The 22,867-nt window shown below is 42.2% G+C and overlaps 1 protein-coding gene across 1 annotated transcript; it reads right to left on the reverse strand.

The window, feature by feature from the left end:
• Window positions 1-1,720: 1,720 nt before the first annotated feature.
• Window positions 1,721-21,599, reverse strand: slc39a13 (solute carrier family 39 member 13). The gene is made up of 10 exons (XM_015953160.3): window positions 21,432-21,599; window positions 16,527-16,886; window positions 13,215-13,322; window positions 8,918-9,060; window positions 6,255-6,374; window positions 5,936-6,025; window positions 2,844-2,894; window positions 2,592-2,724; window positions 2,395-2,494; window positions 1,721-2,231 (listed from the first exon to the last, which is right to left on the reverse strand). The coding sequence occupies exons 2-10, from the start codon at window positions 16,852-16,854 to the stop codon at window positions 2,156-2,158; spliced, it is 1,149 nt and encodes a 382-aa protein (XP_015808646.3). The 5' UTR covers window positions 16,855-16,886; window positions 21,432-21,599; the 3' UTR covers window positions 1,721-2,155.
• Window positions 21,600-22,867: the final 1,268 nt, after the last annotated feature.

The following is a 22,867-nucleotide window of genomic DNA, read 5'->3' on the forward strand; positions in this document are numbered from 1 at the left end:
TATAATATCCTAGATTTTTATGCATGATATAGGTTCATATGCTGATGTGCCTGATCTTTTCTCAGGATCTAACCAAGCTGACAGCAAACAGTGTTAAATCCTAGTGTGTAGATTGTCAACGCTACAACACCAAAACAACTTTTGCAGCTGAGATGCTCTGCCAGGTTGCACATTAGTGCATCACCATTAGGTTGACGGTGTATGACTGAATTATTTATTCATTTATGTGGAAACATTCTGAATCAAGTCAAATCATGTAACTTCTGACTCACTGAAATGTTCTCTCCAGAAAAATAACAAACTCCATTTACACAAAACTACCAGAAGCTACTGTTATTTAAAAAGTAAACAAACATCATCTCATTGGTGTTTATATTTCCACCTCAATGATTGTGATTATGTGTACATTTGGATTTAGAGCCCTATGTTTTACTTGCCTTTAACTTTTCTCTTCAGGATGACTAAAATGAAAAGTGAAGTTGTTGTAAATAAAAATGTTCGCCAAAGCTAACCCAGACGTTAGAACCGACAGAACGGTGCACTCTCCACATCCGGAGGGGTCATCCTGTTCGTGTTCTGTGCTGCAGCCACAAGAATCAGTGTTTTTTTTTTTCAATTACAGGCTACTGATCACGAAAAAGGGTCTGTGTTTGTGACTCAGCTCTAATTCACGCTGCTCCTGATGGATCGCTTTGGGGATCATCAAAAAGAAACCGGTTGTTTGTAAATCAGTGTTTTTTAAATCCCACCCGCAGGCCTGGTAGCAGAGCCGTGAGCCGACTCTGACGGGCTGAGAGAGTAAACCTGGGCTAACGTATGCCGTTGTGGGATTGGACTGTACGCTTTGTTGCTCGGGTTTGCTCCGTGTGCGTTTGTTGACAGCGTAAACGGCGGTTGTTGATTTTTGAGACTGAAGAAAGCTCCCACAGACAATATGCTGCCTGAAGCCTGATGACTAAGGAAGGCAACCTGCAGAGGAGTCGTTATGGCAACGACAGCTTGCCAAAAACAGTCAAAATTGGACAAGTGTGAACACACACACACACACACACACACACACACACACACACACACACACACACACACACACACACACACACACACACACACACACACACACACACACACACACACACACACACACACACACACACACACACACACACACACACACACACACACACATCCCATATGAGAATTTGGTCTCTTTGCAGTAAAAATCTACACACAGTAGACTAGTTTTGGAGCAGCAAGGTCATCTCAACATTCTCGATTAACAAATAAAAACACTCTTATATCATGTTAAATAAAAAATCTGAGATTTTCATACAGATTTATTAAAACTGAGTTTATTCTACATGCCATAAATGATCTGTTTATGGTGTTGCTTTAATCCCAAACTTAGCTTTTACTTGATCGTTTCTTCAGAATCACCTCAACCCTCCCACTGTCCTAAAGGGTGACCCCGCGAGGAAAGTTGACCATTGAGCAGGATTGATGGTTTATCCCTTGAGGTCCACATGGCGGGGGTGAGGTGATGCTCACTCCTCACTCCTGCCACATGGACCCAAGGGATAAACCATCAACCCTGCTCAATGGTCAACTTTCCTCGCGGGGTCACCCTTTAGGACAGTGGGAGGGTTAAAGAGCACCAACTTTTGCTCGAGAGGTTCCAAAAGGTGTGAAAGACGTAAAGATAAGAGACTTTAGTTCAAAGTGACAATATTTCAACTTCTTTATATTTTTTAACACACCTTTAAAAAAATAACTGGAAGTGATTAAATGGTTTTTACTGTCAATAAATAGAATAAAGCTGCATAACAATTTGGTTCAATAAAATAATCTTTACAAAGTTCTAGTTGAATACAAGATGGCGGTCCGTGTGTAGAGCCATACCTGCTAAAACATGTCTTCATGTACATCTAGGTGTACCTGTGTGTAAATGTGTGCAAAGCTTTGTGATTGTCTGAAAGACAAATCTGTAACAGATTTCCAAAAATCAGAACTCTACGTTCTGAACACGTCCACACCGTCGTCTTCATCAGAGTCAGAGATAAAGTCTCGGAATCAGGATAATGCTTCCAGGAATGAGGAACGCCAAGGCGGCGTAGAGGGCGAGTGTTTGTTTAGGCGAGGCGAGCGTTTTCCTCCACGTTCAGTCAACAATAGCTGAGAGCAACGCCATGATCGCCACGCCGCAGGAAATGAGCAGGATCTGCAGTAAGGAATGTCTGGAAAGAGGAGAGAAAGCGGTTACACATTAGGGAGGTGTGCAAAGCACCACAGCTGTCATTTCTTCCTACTTAATACATCTTCTACAGGATTTATTTAGCATCATTCCTAATAATAAATGAGGTCATTTTAAATAAAAACAATCCCATATAGGTGATTCACCTTAAACTGGACTCCTGGAGCAGCTCAGGGACGACGTTCACCAGGGCTATGTAAAGGAAGCCTCCAGCAGTGAAAGGCAAAATCCAGCTGGTGGCATTTTCTACAAACGGTAAAAAAAAAAAAAAGATCAACCTCAAAGGGTGTCCAGTGTGTGTGTGTGTGTGTGTGTGTGCACGTGCAGGTATAGTGGCTTTCACCTGTGCCTTTAGGTGACTGAGCACACAGGGCGAAACAAGCTCCCAAGACTCCAACCAGAGCCGTCGACAGCTGCATGCGGGCAGCGCTCCAGCGATCGAACCCTGCCCTCAGGAGGATGGCAAAGTCCCCCACCTGTGGGCCGCGACGAGACATCAGGTGTGTTTACAAAGACTGGACCCATCAGCCTGAGAAACGCTAACTTCTGCATTCAGAAATGACGGCGCAAGTTTCCAAGAACACCACTAGCTCACCTCGTGGGGGATTTCATGGAGCAGGATGGCAAAGGTGGTGAGGAATCCAACCTGCAAGAAAGGACTCATTAAAGCAGCTTCTTCACTTCAAAACATAAAAAGACCTGGCAGCATTAAGGTGAGGGTATCTGCTCACTAAACTGTCAAATCTGACATTTTTATTTCATTCAATTCTTTATTTTAAAGATTGTTTTGACGTGACTAAATGCAGTTCTGACAAATGCACCAGAAGTAAATAGAAATAGCTGGTGAGATATTTTGTATGTTTGAAATATGTAGTGAACTTCCTTTTTGGCGCGTGGACCCAAGCGTCCTGCTGCTAGCCGTCTGTCCCTCCAGCTGGACTCTCGTCCTGCAGCTACAGCCGTACGGTAAGCTACCGAAGCCGTACAAATCCACAACACCGCAGCTCAAAATGCACCACTTAAACCCGCCTGCATCGCAGAGAGTAGACCCGATGGAGTTTGTGTCATGTAACAAGGACCCGGTGAGGGGTCCTACTAAAGCACACGCAACACCAGATCAACCCGCTTCACAAAAACAGTGAAGAGAATTGTTCTGTCTTCACGCTTTTCCTAATCTTTACTGATCGTTTATTTATTTAACATCAAACTAAGTAATTTTAAGCAGCCATAGCCTGATGAAAGTTTTTGAATAAAAACAGCTAAATTAAAAAGTGAACACTATGGTAAATACAACCAAAAGATGTTTACTAAAGAGCAGAAAAGTAAAGAAAGACTGACGTTTTTATTTTAACAGACTAAAATTTTGTTAAGCTAAATAAATAAATAAATAAATAAATAAAACACCAAAATCCAGGCAATTTCATCATTTTCTTTCAATGAGGGAAACTTAAGATTTATACGTTTCAGATTTTTCATAGTCGAATTTAAATCAAACTAAAAAATTTTCTGCATACAAAATCATTTTAAATGTGTGGGAAACTCGATACATTTGCAGTGGTCTCTAGTAGGAATTAAAGGGAGACTAGGCTGTTTTGGTTTTGCTTTTAGCACCCCGTAGACTCTCAGACTTCCCTCTCCCCGGCCACTTGAGCCAGCTGCTCTGGAGGAATCCTAAGGCATTCCCTGGCCAGCTGAGAGACATTGTCCCTCCAGCGTGTTCTGGGTCTTCCTTTAAGTCTTCTCCTGGTTGGATGTGCCTGGAAAACCTCACCAGGGAGGCGACCAGAAAGCATCCTAACTAGATGCCCAAGCCACCTCAACTGGCTCCTCTCGTGTGGAAGAGATGCAGGTCTACTCCGAGCCTCTCCTGGACGGCTAAGCTTCTGACCCCATCTCTAAGGGAAGTCCAGACACCCTGTAGAGAAAACTCATTTCGGCCGCTTGTATCCGCGATCTCGTTCTTTCGGTCACTACCCAAAGCTCGTGAGCATAGGTGAGGGTAGGAACGTAGATCGAACAGTAACTCAAGAGTTTTGCCTTCCGGCTCAGCTTTCTCTTCACCACGGCAATGGTATAACGCCCGCATCACTGCAGATGCAGGACCAATCCGCCCATCGATCTCACGCTCCAGTTTTCCCTCACTCGTGAACAAGACCCCGAGATACTTAAACTCCTCCACTTGGGGCAGGACCTCATCCCTGACCCGGAGAAGGCATTCTACCCTTTTCCGACTCAAGACCATGGTCTCAGATTTAGAGGAGCTGTTTCTCATCCTAGCTGCTTCACACTCTGATGCGAACCGCTCCAGCGAAAGCTGAAGATCACGTTCTGATGAAGCCAACAGGACCACATCATCTGCAAAAAGCAGAGACTCAATCCTTAGGCTACCAAAACGGATGCCCTCAACTCCTTGGCTGCGCCTAGAAATCCTGTCCATAAAAGTTATGAACAGCATCGGTGACAAAGGGCAGCCTTGGCCGAATCCAAGTATCACCTAAATTGAGCTCAACTTACTGCCGGCAATGCGGACCAAGCTCTGACACCGGTCATACAGGGACCTGACAGCCTGCATCAGAAGGCCTGGTACCCCATACTCGCCTGGTACCCCCCCCCCCCTCCCGAGAGACGCGGTTGAGCGCCTTCTCAAAATCCACAAAACACACGTAGATTAGTTGGGCAAACTCCCACACACCCTCCAGGACCTCATTCCTCACTAAATTAAACAAGTAAGCTGTGTTCATGACCTAAAACAAGCAGGAAGCGTGCTGTAACCAGACTGCCAGCTGTACAGGTATCAGCTCAATCCAACAGACCGGACCGGCATTCTGACGTTGTGAGTGGAATATTCTGGCCACTTAGGGTGGCTGCTGACAATGCAGTTAACAACTGCCTGTTTCAGGAAGTAGCAGAATGCTTCAAACGGCACGATTTGGAGTCTTATTTCCTAATATTTGCACATCTCACCTCTGATTGGCTAACAGCAATGCGACTCAACCACCGACTTGGTTAGCTCTGCAACATTTGATGTTTTATCTCCACAAATAACCACAAGCCTAAAGGAGTTCTGCTGTGGAGTTGCTAATGCTAATGGCTAGCTACCACTAGCCGAGATGTTCTCTGCTGTTTCCTGGACGCTAAACCAGAAACAGCCTTCCTCGTCGTGAGTCAAGATGGGTGAGTCCATGAATGTGACGTAGATCTGTCAGGCTTTTCAAATCCTAGAGTTTGCCATCTATTTTCTATCAGAAGCTACTGCAGAAGATAGGTGTAGGAGACTATTTTCATGTTCAGCCTGCATGAAAAACTCAGCGACTGCTCATTCTCAAAGAATAAGTAAAAATGTTTTTTCAGTGTTCCACACCTTTAAGGTGAAGACTTGGGTCTCTGTGGAGAATGTTTGAACGTCACTGATGAATGAACTTTAACCTCCTGCTGTATTTACACTCCTAATAAACGTCTCATGTTGATCATGATCTAGTTTTCTTTTAACAAAATCAAACACCTGAAAGTAGAGTTTGAGGTCGTGTTTATTTGTTGAATTACCCAAGGATTTGTTGGGTTTTCTATTCTCCACTCTGAAGAAGATCCGAGGAGAATCAAATTGTCAGATAAAGTATCCTAGAGGTGAGGAGGATGTGTGTGAGCTCTCCTTCAATCAGCGTTAGTGTTGAGATGACTGATTCTTACCTTCTTGCTAACCAAGAAACTCCCAGCTACCGCCAGACCATGGGTGAAGTTGTCAATGCAGTTGGCCAGTAGATTAAGGTATCCACTTGTCTGTGACACACACACACACACACACACACACACACACACACACACACACACACACACACACACACACACACACACACACACACACACACACACACACACACACACACACACACACACACACACACACACACACACACACACACACACACACACACACACGTATAAACTTATGAAAACATTTTCATTTTTTTATATTTTACAACCATTCGGTTCCGTGTGTCGACGCTACCTTTATTTTCTCGGCCCTGTCCTGCAGACGCTGCTGTTTAGAAGACTTCCATGACTCATCACAGTGTCCGTTTAGGAGCGACGCGTCTGCTTTTACACTTAACTCTGAATTAGACTGCATCTGCGTAGAAAAAAAATACACATGCTCCATGTTTTTGGATCCTTTACTTTAGGGTCAGCGTGACTCTCACAGCTTTATTGCTGATCTCATCTGTAACAGCGAGCGTTCCTCCGAACAGACGAGCCTTAAATGAAAAAAGGAGAGACTTGTTTATGTTACAACTTCTGTTTTCTGAGAAGAGCCAAGCTTCCTGTTCATCATTCAGAAACCACCCGTGAGTGGGGGGAAATAAGCGGTTGTCCTTTCGTCAACACCATCGAATGTTTGCTTCATGTCTGCGACTGAGCTGTAAGGAAGTAATTAAGTCAGATTTTTGGGCGACAGTTTCCTCTGACAGACTGGCATCGACTGCTAAGAAAGTTTCAATTCAAAAAGTGATAAAAATCCTTCAAATGTCTAAAATCTTGCAGCTCTCTGCATACATTCAGCTTTTAAAGACCTGGTTCAATCAAAAGCATGCTCGCTGGTTTCCATCATCACATCTTGTGATTAGATTAGCAAACTGAATATTTTACAGGAAAACACTTCCCTGTCGGCCCCTGTCCATTGTTGCCGCCTCCTGAAAGCTGAGTGTTCCCGTTTGGACATTGAAAAGGCTGAAGCAGCTGCTTCATCCCTGCTGCACTAAAAATAGACACAAGAAGAGCCGAGACGTGGATTCAAATCCTCTTTCGTAAAAAAGGCAGGAGGAAGGTTGAGAGTGGCTTCACAGCCATACTGCAACCCGCTGTTTGGACCCTTTTTCGTCAATAACATTCTGAGAAATAAGCGCATATTTTAATGAAGACAACACTGAAGATTTCTTTACATTACGAGAAAATACTGATTTCATTCTTCATGCATTAAGAAAAGCCATTTAAAGCAGCCCAGTTGTCAAATCATGAATTAACTCATTAATCATGTTATTTGGAAAGCTAGTTTCACAGCCACGCTCAGGCCGGGCTACTGCCAGACCCGATTAATCAAAACATGTGTCTAATGTTGTGAAAAAGCATAATAAAATGTGCATTTTTGTTGTTCAAGCACCTTCCTCAGTAGAAATAAATGCACTGGGGGCAAATGGGAACCCATCCAAGATGGTGAACCACTGTTACGCCAGCTCCAATCGTCGGTGCTAGTCCATGTGATGTCTGTGGTTGAACAAGTGAATCAACAAAAACACGCTGGATACCAGACCTTGGTGAAGGATGTTGGCCACCCCTGATCTAGATGAGCACCAATACTTTACACACAGAAAATATGGATTGGTGAGACTAAAGGAGGAGTTTTTAAAAGGGGTGAGCTCCATTTCACCCACTCTAAAACTAACACCATATTTCTGAAATAAAAATAATATAAAACAGTCAAACATGGTGGTGGCAGTGTGATGGTGTGGGGATGCTTTGCTGCTTCGGGACCTGGACGAGTTGCGACAATGGACGGAACTATGAATTTTGCTCTCTAGCAGAACATTCTGAGGTAAAGTGACCTTGAGTTCAGGCTCACTCGGGTTATGCAGCAGAACAATAATCTGAAGCGCCAGCCTGTGACCGTAAGGTTTAAAAATAAAGTTGGAATGGCTCATTCAAAGTCCAGAATTAAATCCAGTTGAGATGCTGTGGCATGACCTTAACCTGGTCAATTGTGCTCCAAAACTCTCCAGTGTGGCTGAATTAAAACAAGTCTGCAAAGAAAAGTGGGCAAGAACACATCCAACTGATGTCAACTACAGCAATTCTTGATGAATGATGGAAGTGTGAGGAAAAACGCCAAATCAGACAAAAATGCATTAAGGTAAATATTGTTTAGAACTAAAGGGAACATTTGATTTAAAAAAACAGTATAAACTCATTCATGCCAGCCGTTTCCTGATAGCTAAAGCCATTCGCTGCCAGCGTTTCTCACCGCTTTTACTGTTTTTAGAAGTCACAGAACGTTGGGTGTTAGGATGATTTCCACGCCAAAACAACCAAAACAAAGAGGAGACTCACCTCTTACATCAGGAAGAATCTCTGTGTTTCGAGCGTTATCCGTTCTTTCATAATCCGTTGTTGAATTGTGATCGGCAGATGCTTTTCCGGTTCGCACCTCACTTTTTTTTTTTTTTACAGGAACGGCCCAAAACAATCTCCTAACACATGGATGTTCTGCTTCCTGATCATGCGACGTGTGACGTACGCGGATGAAGATCAGCTTTAGAGCTGAGATGTTTGTTCTCTCAGCGCGGGGGCTCGTTCCGACGCCCAAACAGTAAAAAACCACAAAAGACAACTTTTGTCGTCATTGGCAGTGAATGAGACAACAGAATATCCGTTTCATTGAGACAGAAAGCTTTGAACTGACCTATGAAAACCACTGAGTCAGACAGTTCCCGCTCAGAGGTGGAAGCATTGTAGTAAACTCTCTGGTGTCCTGAAGGTCATCGGATGGTGCCTTCATCAAACCTCTACTGACAGATATGCACACCAAGCGTGACAGCGAGCACCAAGCAAATGCACCGAGCATGCCAATGAAGAGGCCTGTACCGACGTGCTAGATCAAGAGATGTCAGCAGAAATACTTACAGAAAGGTTAGAGTTGAGGTCTGAATCCGAGGAGGCATCTTCCAGGCTTTCGTGGTCTGGGAACATTTTCTCCAGTAGAAGGAAGGAAAACAGGCCAATGATTACCCACAAGCCCTGGGTCACATAGTGGTTCTGTTTACAAGCTGGGAAGGCAACAAACAGGCTGTAAATATGTGGGCAGTAGTGGTGGTGTTGTTACATATAACAGCTGTTTTACTACCATAGTTTTTAAAGGAGTTTTACAACTGGAAACAGTTCGATGAGCCTCAGCTTATGAAACTTTGTTGGGGCGCACAATGGCCCAGGAGCCTAGCATAGAAATCTAGACAAACCGTGTTAAACCAGCTTTCATCAGAACAAACCATTTCTCTGAGGTCATTACAACATTACCACTTGACATAGGAAAGCAGGTTGGAGATGGCACAGACTTGTTGGTATGCTACATTAGACACCCAAAGCTTCCTACAGTTTAGAACATAAGTATTTGAACACGCTGTGATTTGACAAGTTGTTCTATATTAGAAATCATGGAAGGGTCTGAAATCCACATTGTAAGTGCATTCCCACTGGGAGAGACAGCATAAAAAATAAATAAATCATATTGTATGATTTTTTTAAAGCATGTATTTGCATTGCACTGCTGCACAGATGTATTTGAACACCTGAGAAAATCAGTGTTAATATTTGGTGTAGAAGCCTTTGTTTACAGTTACAGAGGTCAAATGTTTCCTGTAGTTCTTCACCAGGTTTGCACACACTGCAACTGGGATTTTGGCCCACTCCTCCACACAGATCTCTAGATCTGTCAGGTTTCGCAGCTGTCGCTGAGCAACAAGGTGTTTCAGCTACCTCCAAAGATTTTCTATTGGATTTAGGTCTGCAGACTGGCTAGGCCACTCCAGCACCTTGATATGCTTCTTACAGTGGACCAGTCCTTGGTCATCCTGGTTGTGTGCTTCGGGTCATTGTCACGATGGAAGACCCAGCCACGACCCATATTCAATGCTCTGAGGGAAAGAGGTTGTTGGCCCCATTCATCTTCTTACTACAGTGCAGTCGTCTGGTCACCTTGGCAGAAAAACAGCCCCAAAGCATGAAGTTTCCACCCCATGCTCCACAGTAGGGATGATGTTCTTGGGATGTACCTCATCATCCTTTTTCCTCCAAACACGGCGAGTGGAGTTTAGACCAAAACGTTCCATTTTGGTCTCAGCTGATCACATGACTTCCTCCCATGCCTCCATTGGATCATCCAGATGGTCACTGGCAAACTTCAGACGGGCCTGGACATGTAATGACTTGAGCAGGGGAACCTTTCGTGCAGTGCATGGTTTAAAACCATGATGGCGTAGCGTTCTACAGACATAGGCCTTTGAAACTGTGCTCCCAGCTCTCTTCATGTCATTGATCAGCTTCTCCTGTGTAGTTCTGGCCTGATTCCTCATCCTTCTTGTCATCAGTGATACCCCACCTGGCGAGATCTGTCATGGAGCCCCTTTCCCTGGACTGACAGTCATCTTAAGCCACTTTCATTTCCTAACAGTTGCTCCAACAGCTGATCTATTTCCCTCAAGTTGTATGGCAATTGATCCGTCATCCTTTCCAGTCTTGTGGAGGTCCACAATTTTGATGCTGGTGTCTTGACAGCTCTTTGGTGTAGCCCATGGTAGTGGTTGGGGTCTGACTGAAGGGGGGACAGGTGTCTTTACTGAGACAATGTGTAGTTTTTACCGTTAATCTCTGGAAATATCCATCAAAATGTTGAAAATTATTTATATGATGGACAGTTGTTGAAAAATATTGGCGGCTTCCCATCATAACCATAAAAATCAGGTCCAAAATAAGTGAGGAAGGGTCTAAGTCTCTCGGCGACGCCATATTAGGCACATTGTTTCCTGCTACGGGAGCCCGTGAGGACAAAACACATTTACTTAATCAATCAATCAATACTTTATTAATCCCAGAGAGAAAATAGAGTTTCCGTACACACAATTCAGAGATCTGCCATAAGACACATGATAAGAATTGGTGACTGTGGTCATTCGCAACCCGAGTCGCGCTACCTTAATAGAGATAAGAGGTGGAGGGGAAAAAGGCACTTCACAGCTACCCTCCCACAAGGAGGGCAGCTTTGCTCTGCAAAAAAACGCCTCAACATATATGCAACAGACTTCAGACAACACAACATAACATGAGACTCTAATAGGAAGGCGGGGGGCTGGGATCCTGTTTCCCCCAGCGAGAGCAGCCATCTACGGCAGTCAGCCACTGTGCAGTCACAGGTGGGGGGGAGATCTTGGGAGAAGCGCAGAGTACATTGACTCCTGCAGGTTGATGACCTTGCCAGGTTGAAGTCCACCAATCCGAAGGCACGGGGGGGTAGGTCGGGTTTTCACAGCATCTGTCTGCATTCCTTCGTGGGGTGTTGTAGCCGCTCAAGGCTACCAGGGCGTCAGATTGGGATAACAAGACTGTTTGGGTCAGGCTGAGATAATTTTCCTCTCTGCCTTCAGTCTTTAAACTGATAATTCCAGTCCTTCAGTGAAGCCAATTTTGGGCTTTTAAACTTGTCCATACCGTCCGGTGACTCTCTCCGAGATGACATCCCTTTTGCGCACTAATACCGGTATCGTAGCTAGAACATTGTCCAGCTTACGATTCACCTCGACTAACTTCCCAGTCTGTGAAGTCTCCACACGGACGGTGCTTTCCGTGGGTGCGGGTCGCCCTCCAATCGCTCCCATCTTCCCAAATTTCCAGAAAACCAGATATCCTACCACTCCAATCAGGGGAAATCCAGTGATCATCAGGCCGAATATCCACACGTCTTTGACGTCCTCAATGGACAGCTGGGAGAGGCATACGATCTTCCATTCCCTCCAGGAATCCAGCATATACCCCGCCGGGTGTGTCCCCTGTGGGCATGTGGGAACCCCCTGCTCCGTTCTCATTGTTGAAAAAATCTTATCAATCGCGTTGAACGACCAATTTATCAAATCCATGGTTAGTATAGTGTTTTTCAGGAGAAATGCAGAGAAGCGCTCTGTGGGCAGACAGGACAAAGAGCCTTGGGAAAAAAAGATAAGGGAGCGAAAAGAGAAGCGTCTGTACTCAGCGAGTGCCAGGAAGGAGCTGATTAGTAACAAACGGTTACAAAACTTTCATCAACGTTGTTGTTTTACACCTGTACCTCTTGCTGCCAGTGATGAAAGGGAGTCTGATGTGCTTGTCATCTTGCTGGAGGTTGAACGATCTGACAAAGTACTCATTTAGAAATTGCGCTCCCAGGGAATTTAGACTAATAATCATCCGTTGGTAAGGCCTTACTCAAACACAAAGATACTGCTTGCTTCCAATGATTTAGGTATGTTCTGCCCCCTATCACCAGGGAAAATATACACCGTCACTTTAACAAGCTCAGACAAGTACTAATAAATCAGATGAGTAAGTGAAGTAGAGGTGAACTTCTTAAACTCATTCACTGGCAGCCATTTCTTGATCAGAAAAGCCCTTCGCTGCCAGCGTTTTTCACTGGTTTTAAGAGTCACAGAACGTTGCGCACTAGGATGATGTCAATGCCAACAAAACAAAGAGGAGACTCGCTTCTTACATCAGGAAGAATCCGCGCGTTTCGAGCTTTACCGTTCTTTCATAATCCGTTGTCGAATTGTGATCAGCAGAAGCTTTTCCGGTTCGCGCCTCGCTTTTTTTTTTTACAGCATTGGCCCAAAACGATCTCCTAACGCATGGACTTTCTGCTTCCCGATCACGTGACGTGTGACGTAGGTGGATGAAGATCGGCTTTAGAGCTGAGATGTTTGTTCTCACGGTGCGGGGGCTCGTTCCGACGCCCACACAGTAAAAAAAATGCAAATGACAACTTTTTTCATCAATGGCAGGAAATGAGTTAAAGGCAGAGTAACAGGTCTTTGAGAGACAGAACTGTTGCTGATTGCCAGGTGTTTGAATACTTCTGTTCCAATCTCTATATTCAACAACATAAATGTGGTTTGAAATTCTAGAATCCCTTTAAAGATAAACAAATAAACAATTATTCCAAAAATGGTACTTACTGCTGCAAAAACATGTAAAAAATCTATCATTTTTTATTTTGTGAACACCTTCTGATCTAATATAAGTTTTATAAATCTGCTAAACTAGTGTCAAACACACAACATGAAGCAGTAATAGCAAACAAACAAACTGACAACATATTTTTTGCTGGAATAAATCTTAGGAACACAAAGGGTAAAAACAGTCTGTAAATAAAAGGTGCGTCTAACCCTGAAAGACCCACCTGTAGAGCCAGAGAGCGCCCACGCCTCAGGAAGGAGGTGCAGGAAAACATCACCAAGGAGACCGCCAGTAGCAAAGCTTAAAAGCTGCTTCAGCTTCTGGCAACCAGCTGGCAAAACAAACAAAACACGGTACCAATTATTAAAAGGTATAATTAATAAAAGACTTCAACTTCATGTCAGCTGTAAGGCTTTAAACTTCTACAAGTTTTCTGTTCTTTCCTCTTCTGTTGTGCTTCAAAAATACGAAGCACAAACGTAGATCGAGTGTCTGGTGCATCGTAGTTTTATTACTGATAAACTGCTGCTGCACAGGAACTTTATCCTGAAAGAGTTCCTTTGTTAATGACCAGTTCACCAGTCAGTGATGTGCTTCAGCCTGGAACACAGCTGGACGTGCAGCAGGGAGGAAATCTTCAGGCTCAACATGATTTGATTACAATTCAGAGGGTTGCAATGCAATTATGAAGCTTTTCTATTTGGTGCATTTTTTCCCCATTTAACACATACAGGTACAACTTCCGTTGAGATACATCTATCATCTATCTATCTATCTATCTATCTATCTATCATCTATCTATCATCTATCTATCTATCATCTATCTATCATCTATCTATCTATCATCTATCTATCTATCTATCATCTATCTATCTATCATCTATCTATCTATCTATCTATCTATCTATCTTCTATCCATCTATCCATCTATCCATCTATCCTCTATCCTCTATCTATCTATCTTCTATCCATCTATCCTCTATCCATCTATCCATCTATCTTCTATCCATCTATCCATCTATCCATCTATCCATCTATCCATCTATCATCTATCCTCTATCCTCTATCCTCTATCATCTATCTATCATCTATCTATCATCTATCTATCTATCATCTATCATCTATCTATCTATCATCTATCTATCTATCTATCTATCTATCTATCTATCTATCTATCATCTATCCATCTATCCTCTATCCTCTATCATCTATCTATCTATCTATCTTCTATCCATCTATCCTCTATCCATCTATCCATCTATCTTCTATCCATCTATCCATCTATCATCTATCCTCTATCCTCTATCCTCTATCATCCATCTATCCATCTATCTTCTATCCATCTATCCATCTATCCATCTATCATCTATCCTCTATCCTCTATCATCTATCTATCTATCATCTATCTATCTATCATCTATCTATCTATCTATCTATCTATCTATCCATCTATCCTCTATCCTCTATCTATCTATCTATCTATATTCTATCCATCTATCCATCTATCCTCTATCCATCTATCCATCTATCTTCTATCCATCTATCCATCTATCCTCTATCATCTATCTATCTATCCTCTATCATCTATCTATCTATCATCTATCTATCTATCTATCTATCTATCTTCTATCTTCTATCTTCTATCCATCTATCCATCTATCCTCTATCCATCTATCTTCTAACCATCTATCCATCTATCATCTATCCTCTATCCTCTATCATCTATCTATCTATCTATCATCTATCATCTATCTATCATCTATCATCTATCTATCATCTATCATCTATCTATCATCTATCATCTATCTATCTATCATCTATCTATATATCATCTATCTATCATCTATCTATCTATCATCTATTATCTATCTATATATCATCTATCTATCATCTATCATCTATCTATCATCTATCATCTATCATCTATCTATCTATCATCTATCATCTATCTATCATCTATTATCTATCATCTATCTATCTATTATCTATTATCTATCATCTATCTATCTAACATCTATCAATCATCTATCTATCTATCTATCATCTATTATCTATCTATATATCATCTATCTATCATCTATCTATCATCTATCATCTATCAATCTATCCTCTATCCTCTATCTATCATCTATCCATCTATATGAATAGATATATATAGATATCTATATCTATCATAGAGCCCTGCACTGGAGCCCCAGGCCCGAGGGCCGGGCTTCGGCCCTACGACTGTGTAATTACCTCGGACACGGGCCGGGCACCTTTATTTTTAATCGAATTCATAAAAAAAAAAAACTGAAACACTTAAATGCAGCAGCACCTGCCTGCTTCTCACGCACCGGCACAGTTAGCTCAGTTAAGGTCTGTGTGGTTTATAAATGCGCCTATATAAACTGCTGATTGAAACATGTGCCCCTATTCTAATATGCCATTTTATGTCCACTTTGATGTCAGAAACCATTCGTTTATTCTCATGAAAATGGCAGCATTCTGTTTTTCTGTGAATAAATTCGCTCTGCAGTTAAAAAAATACAGCATTGGGGCAGCAGTAGCTCAGGTGGTAGAGCAGGTTGCCTCATGATCGGAGGGTCATGGGTTCGATTCCAGCTCCCGCCAGGGGTATCCTGCTGTTATGTCCTTGGGCAAGACACTTCACCCAACTTGCCTGTGTTAGTGGTGGTCAGAGGGGCCGACGGCGCCAAATGGCAGCCTCGCCTCTGTCAGACCTCCCCAGGGCGGCTGTGGCTCCAAGTAGCTTACCATCACTAGCAGTGTGTGAATGTGAGAGTGTGTGAAAGCATCTTTGGGGGTCTTGAAAAGTGCTATATAAGTTCAATGCATTATTATTATTATTATTATTATTATTATTATTTTAAGTGGGAGAACTTGCACAATCAGTGGCTGACTAAATACTTTTTTGCCCCACTGTATATCCATCTCTATATCTATATTGAGCTATCATATATATATATATATATATATATATATAATTTTTTAATTATTTCTTTTTGATGCAATCAGATGAAAGCACAGCAGTATTCTAGTGAAGCATTACAAAGCTACCAATAAGACTTTCATAACAGCTATAAACTTTACAATTGTTGTTTTTGCGGCCCTGCAGTTGTTCAGTTGTACTTCTTGTTGCAATGACAAACATTTTTTCTGCTCAGTTTAAGGAACTCTCCTGCCACATATTTTGTCACCTTTCAAAACATAAAAAATAAAAACTAAACCTGTGAACTTGCATCACTGCAGAGCTATTTGCTTTTAAAGAGACAGTAGCTGCATCCAAACCTCCCCCGCTGCAGATGTTTTGTCTCCCAGACAGTTCATGTGAGGCTAAGATGTCAGAAATGCAGCTGGGTTTATGACAAAGACTCAATGCAGCTCCTTGTTGATTCTTCTGGAGTTTGAGACTTTGAACTTTAATACAAAGCAAGTGAAATTTAGAGCTTGAGATCGGGAGTTTACTACAAATGGTGAGCCTAATTGTAGTTTGTTTTAAAAGAAGAATAAATTACACTCGGCCATCCCTTACCTTCCGTTTTGAGGGCCGCTCCAGCTTCAATGGGAATAACAAGCAGGGGGAAAATCCCACTGAGGCCTACAGCAACAGAGCCCACCAGGGACAGGATCCAAACGTGTGTGAGCTCACTGGTTAAAAAGTCTGCTACTGCCTGGAGGCCTGGGAGGTCATCTGTCAGACAGGGTCCTGGTCCTGCAGCTGCAGCTGTGGCATGAGCCATGGAGGTCTGTGTCATCTTCTGGATGCTTGACACCCCCCTTAAGGTCAGCAGCAGCAGGGTAACGAGGGCTAACAGAGCAGCTACAGCCCAGCTGGGCCTCCAGCAGCGTCCACCGTTCATCCGTCCCACGGTCCAAAACGTAAACAGTAAAGCTGTAAGAAGAGCCACAAAATGCTGCTTTAAATGCCTTCAATTCACACCACAAGCTGGTGACATCTTTAAACTTTCTGTCACTGGTGGCAGAAAAGAGAAGTAGATTTTGGAAATTTTATTTTCCTTAAGTGATATTTTTGGGGGATTGATACATTTTTCGTAGTTTGCAGTAAAACTGAGCGTTGAAAGGCTGAAATATGCAAGGATCAAACACAATAAATAAATAAATAAACAAAAGCCTTCTCATTTAAATCTGGGCATTTCCATTTCAAACAAACTCCGGTGTCCTCAATCCACTTGCAGGTGGGTCTGCATTTGTAATTAAAGCTGGATATCTCCACTGAATCATGATAGAGAACTCAAATATTCCATTCAATTTTGAATTAAAAGATAAACTTCCCGAGAGGCTAACAATGCAAGTAGGGCAGGTGGAAAGTTACACCAGAAAAATAAACCCTGCACTTTTTCCTTTGTGTCCAAGAAGCCTCCAAGGGTTGAAGCAGGGATCATATTTACTTTCTGGCCTGGAGTGCCGTATCCTCTGAGGAGAGGAATGTCTGGGTTTACCACTAGGACCTGCTTTCTCCACAACTCGCAAGCAGATGGAAATGAAGGAAATGACCTGATCCCATGCTGCAACAGTTCACTTCACTTGCACTGAATTCAAGGATTTATTGTGGAACCCAACAAAGACAGAACAAATGTTTTAGTCAAAAATATGAAAACTACAGATGCCTAAATCAATATTTTACCACTTAATCTGTTATTTTCCTCATCAGTGATGAAGACTCAATATGTAAATGTCTGTTTGGCCCAAAATGTTTGTTTTTTTTTGCTTACGGAGCAAACCAGAGGACGGTGGAGGATTACAAACGCTCTAGTAAGCAGTCAGAAGAAAGCTTTAAGCAGAGACGCCATCTTCATCTTTCCCCACCAGCTCAGTGGCCTAGCGGCCGAGTGTCCGCCCTGGGACTGGGAGATCGGGGTTCAAATCCCAGTCAGGTCATGTCAAAGAGCTTACAAATGGGACCTAATGCATCCCCACTCAAGGTTGGTTTATGCTTGACGCGTCCGCGAGGTCCGCACGGCTCCGCACGGAAAAGTTGCGTCATTTTAACAACCACGCCCCTCCGCCGCGCCTCCGCACGGCCCAGAATTTCCGCAACGCGCACCTCGGAAAATTTCTAACCACGCGGACGGACGGACGCGGAAAAACATGGCGGACCGGCAAGAACTAGTACGGCAGAGGTTCGTAAATACAGACATTTGTATGATTCAGCTCTCAAAGATCACTGTGATCAACATGTTGTTAATAATTCTTGGAGAGAAATAGCTCGCATTGTCGGAAAAGACGAGAACGCTGTTAAAAATGCTGGAATGCCATGTTGTAAACAGTAATTTTTACTTCTACTATGGTGTAGTGTTGGATGCATGCCGTAGAGCTCCATGCTGCCCCCTACAGTTTGGGAGAATATTGGCTCGCCGCAGAGACGAGCCGCACAAACCATAAACGCTGCGAGTTGTGAAGCGCGTTCCAGCCGCGAGCCGCATCACCGCGCGGAAAGTGAATGTGTCAAGCATAAACCAACACTTAGGTTTAAGGGGTTGGATTAGAGGGTTTAACCACCAAATAGTTCCTGAGCACAGCCCTGTCTGCAGCTTGTCGCTCCCCACGTGGATGGGTCGGATGTGGAGATGTAATTTCACCCGCATGTGATGATGACTATCAGGACTTTCAGCTAAAACATACTCGGGTGTTTGTTGCTATTTGTGCAGAGGGGGTACATCAAATGATAACTTGCTGTTTAAATCCTACATCTGATGTTTTTCAGACTTCTTTAAATAACTTTTTAAAATTACATTTTTTTCTCCTTGGCTGATTAAATTTGAGTGTGACTGTTAGTTTTGTCCCCCATGACCTGGTGGCCTTTACTAATCACTACAACAAAAAGCAAACACGCCTGTTATCTTTCCTATTGTCTTCATTCTCTCTCAGGTCAGTCTGAACACAGAACCTCTGTTCAGTAACCGCCAGCGATTTATTTTGAGAGGCGTTTTAATAACCGTTTTATATATTGGTTCAAAGTGGGAATCTGGACAACGCTTACTGCTGTATTGTTCACCATCATCCTTAAAGGTGTGGAACACTGAAAAAATGTTTTTATTATTTCATTATTATGTGTCACATGCAGGCTGAACATGAAAATAGTCTCCTACACCTATCTCCTGCAGTAGTTTCTGATAGAAAATAGACGGTGAAACTCTAGGATTAGAAAATCCCGACAGACCTACGTCACACCGTCACCTAACATTCATGGACTCACCCATCTTGACTCGTGACAGGAAGGCTGATGTTGATTTAGCGTCCAGAAAACAGCAGAGACCGTCTCGACAGGCAGATGCTAATTGTTAGCATTAGCAACTCCATCACATAGCAGAACTCCTCCAGGCTTCAATTATTTGTGGCGATAAAAACATCAACGTCGCAGAGGCCACACAAAAATACCGTAAATCCTCTAATATTGACCTAAATTCAGAAAAGGAGTTTTTTAATTCCTACTTGCCACCATCCACCCGGATATTACCGCTAGCAGCTGCAGGTAAAGCGACTGTTAACACGGAGGATGAGGATTAAACAGTTGAAGGATTGTATTTTTTTCTTTTTGACACGATTTTGGGCAGACCTGGATTCTCACTGCAACAAAGCCGCGCTCATTAAGATTTTTTGACAAGCCGCTCCTAAAGGTGTCTTTCCTTCACAGTCCCTGTTCAGTCTTTGGTGATCTGAGCTCCAGCTCTAAAGGAAAGAAGCTCCAGGAGTGCAGCACTGCTCCAGTTGGCGGTTTCAGCTGATTTTGTTCAAAAAAACAAAACTAACGGGCCGTGTTTACATTCAATTTCAATATAGTTGCCAGCCGGAGCTCAGCAGTAACTTCCCATGTGATCATGACACCTCCCTCTATTGTGCAAAGGCACAGTCACCGTTTATAAGACAGACAATTACTGCAACAACTAGCAAGCGAGGAAGAACGAATGCAGCAAAATTTGCGCATCGCCATGCTGGCATGGTGCATTTATAAGACACATTGTTGTGGTAATATTACGCTGATTAGCCAGCACAGTGTGTCTTGTAAAAAGGGCTTGTGGTAGAGTTGCACTGCTGTTATCCAATCAGAGGCGAGATATCCAAATATCATATCAGGAAATAAGACTCAAAAGCCTGCCATCTGAAGCTGCTTACAGGCACTTTCGGGCTTTCTTTCCTCCGGAATACAACTAACAAGGCATTCATTCCTACTAGAGACCGCTGCAAATGAATTGATTAAATGAATGAACCACACCTTTAAAATATTTTATACATTACAGTATAGTAACAAATAGAAGCTAAGTTGGTTCGTATCAACAGCCCAGATCTGATTTAGGTTGTTATAATCCTGTACAGGATTTAAACTCTGATTCCAATCAAAACACTCCAAACGGACTCACTCACACAGAATTCTTGGAAACTGCTTTAAAAGTCAGATGGAGGCCAACAACAGAGTTACTCGTGGGACTAATGTGTACTAGTGTGTTATTGCGACTTCATTTATTTAACTAAAGAAACTTATTAAGAGAGAATAAACACTTTCTAACTTATACAAATGTAATTGGGATAATTTACCACCATACTTTGTTCCTTTCTAATTGATCAAATGTTACTCTTCAAATGGAATTTGATTACTATATTACCTTTATTCCATGTGCACATTGGACAATTTGGGGGGAATTTTTATATGCTACCCACAATGCACTAGAACATCAGTAGGTCAAGAATCTTGCTTTAGAAGTATATTTCAGCCCTAGGGTGGCCTCTTGTAAATACTGCGTGCAATTTAGACTTTAAATAGCGAACTAAAACAGTAATTATTACAGAAACGTACACAAGAAATGAGGTATCTTACATTAATTCAGTGAAAATCACATGTCTGCCACAAACTCAATGCCTCTCTCACGATAGATAATTTTTATCTGTTTCACTCAGTAAAAGGAAGTTATTCATGAAACCAGATTTAGGATCAAGCTGCACATTGTTTTATAAACAGCTGTGGAGGAGACAAAAACTGCAGAACTTCCAGCCAGACTTCCTCTTGGCAGCAGCCCGTTTATATGTTCCATGCTGCGAGTCTCTGTCTGGCTCACGTAGCAGCAGCTAATATTGATAAACAAATTAGCTTACTAGTGTTCTGTCTGGAAATTGGCTAGTTTTAATAACTATTAAGTAACTAAAATAGCTTAAAGCCACTGAACCACTGCGCTGTGGCGCTAAAGCCACTCAGAAAGTGCAAAATTAAAGGAAAAGCTGAAAACTTTAAATCATCCCACTGTGTAGGCGGACGTGAACGTGTTTAAACTGAACAGAACAGTTTCGCTAAACTAGCTCCTTGCTCCAAAGTTATGCTAGCAGCTACATCACTTTCAGAAATGTAACGGCTACCGAGTGGGGACAAAAAGCTGTCAAACATCAGAACAAAAACCCAAAATTCTGTTGTTACATATTTAAGTACCTTGTGGTTCCAACAGTCTGTGCTCCAGAGTGTCCCTGCCATCCAGGCGGGTTTGAAGGGAGGCTCGGAGCGCGGAGTTCCTCCAGAATCCCAGCTGCTGTTGTGGGCAGACAGGGACCACTCCACGGCGTTCCCAAACAGCCACGTAGGAGCAGAAGGGAGGGAGGAGGGAAGACAAAAAGCATGAGAGAGGGGAGTCACAACGCGGATCAGGAAGTTTCCCTATGAAAGGCCCATATAGGGCAGACTGTTATAAATGATTAATAAGATAGGAAAATTTTATATTATATATTATATATATATATATATATATATATATATATATATATATATATATATATATATATATATATATATATGTGTGTGTGTGTGTGTGTGTGTGTGTATGTGTGTGTGTGTGTGTGTGTGTGTGTGTGTAGAGAAACATGAAGGGTAGTGCTGAGAGAAAAAGTTTGTTTATTGATTTGTTTATTCACTTATTTATTCATCGTTGTCTATTTTATACTCAAATTTTTAATCTTTCAGTTGCTTTATGGTATGTTTTATAATTTTATGACTTTGCTGTTCTGATTTAAATGTATTTCCATTTTAAGCTCATTAAGATTTTCTGACTTTATGCTTTGTTTTGGTCTAAAGCACTTTGTGATTTTCTGTCTGATGAGTGCTGTACAAAGAAAATGTACTTTATTAAATTATAGATGGTCTAATTTGATTTTACTTGTCTTGAAAAGCAAATCTTCTCATTCATAGAGTTCAGTGGCCACTCTAGTGTTAATTATTTTAAAAAATCAATAACTGGATGTAAAACCTACAATTAAGCATTTGTGATGATTGAGCCACTGTTTCTATACTAGCTCATCCAGAGGTGAACTTTTTTTGGATCAGTGTTCTGCTGAATAGCTGAGTGAGCTTGAGGCTTCAGCTGACAAATTGATGGCCAAACATTCTCCTTCAGGATTTTATGAAAGAAAGTAGATTTCTGTTAAGAGTAAGTTGCCCACTTTAAGCAGCAAAAGCAATGCAGCATCATTATAGTTTAATTGAAAAATGTTCCTAAAAGCAACATTTGTAAAATGTCATTATTTTTAAAAAAGACATGACTTTTTGGGAAAAAAAGATAGCTTATAGTTTTATGATCCATCAAAAACTTGTTTAAGAAGTTCTTTGCACAATTCTGTCAACAGTTTTATTGTTGACAGTTTCAGTACCTTCCAGAATGAGCCATTTCAGGGCTGTTTCAGTTTAAATTCAATTCAAATTCAAAAGTACATTATTAATCCCAGAGGGAAATTAAAGTTTCAGTACACACAATTCTGAGATCAGACATACATACATAGACACATGACAAGAATGGTGACTGTGGCCATTCGCAACCCGAGTCGCGCTACCGTAATAGATCAAGAGGGTTTATATGATAGAGTCAGGGGGAGGGGAAA

The sequence above is a fragment of the Nothobranchius furzeri genome, chromosome 9, assembly GCF_043380555.1.
Source record: "Nothobranchius furzeri strain GRZ-AD chromosome 9, NfurGRZ-RIMD1, whole genome shotgun sequence".
In the NCBI taxonomy this organism is placed as follows: Eukaryota; Metazoa; Chordata; class Actinopteri; order Cyprinodontiformes; family Nothobranchiidae; genus Nothobranchius; species Nothobranchius furzeri.

Bases quoted from the DNA above. Each gene is read 5' to 3' on its own strand.
- slc39a13 (XM_015953160.3), bottom strand. From the start codon at position 16,854: ATGAACGGTGGACGCTGCTGGAGGCCCAGCTGGGCTGTAGCTGCTCTG. The intron at 9,061-13,214 runs GTGGGTCTTTCA...TTGCCTTCCCAG, and splicing joins GGCGCTCTCTGGCTCTACAG to CTTGTAAACAGAACCACTAT. The intron at 6,375-8,917 runs GTAAGTATTTCT...TTTTCTACGCAG, and splicing joins ACCTCAACTCTAACCTTTCT to ATGCAGTCTAATTCAGAGTT.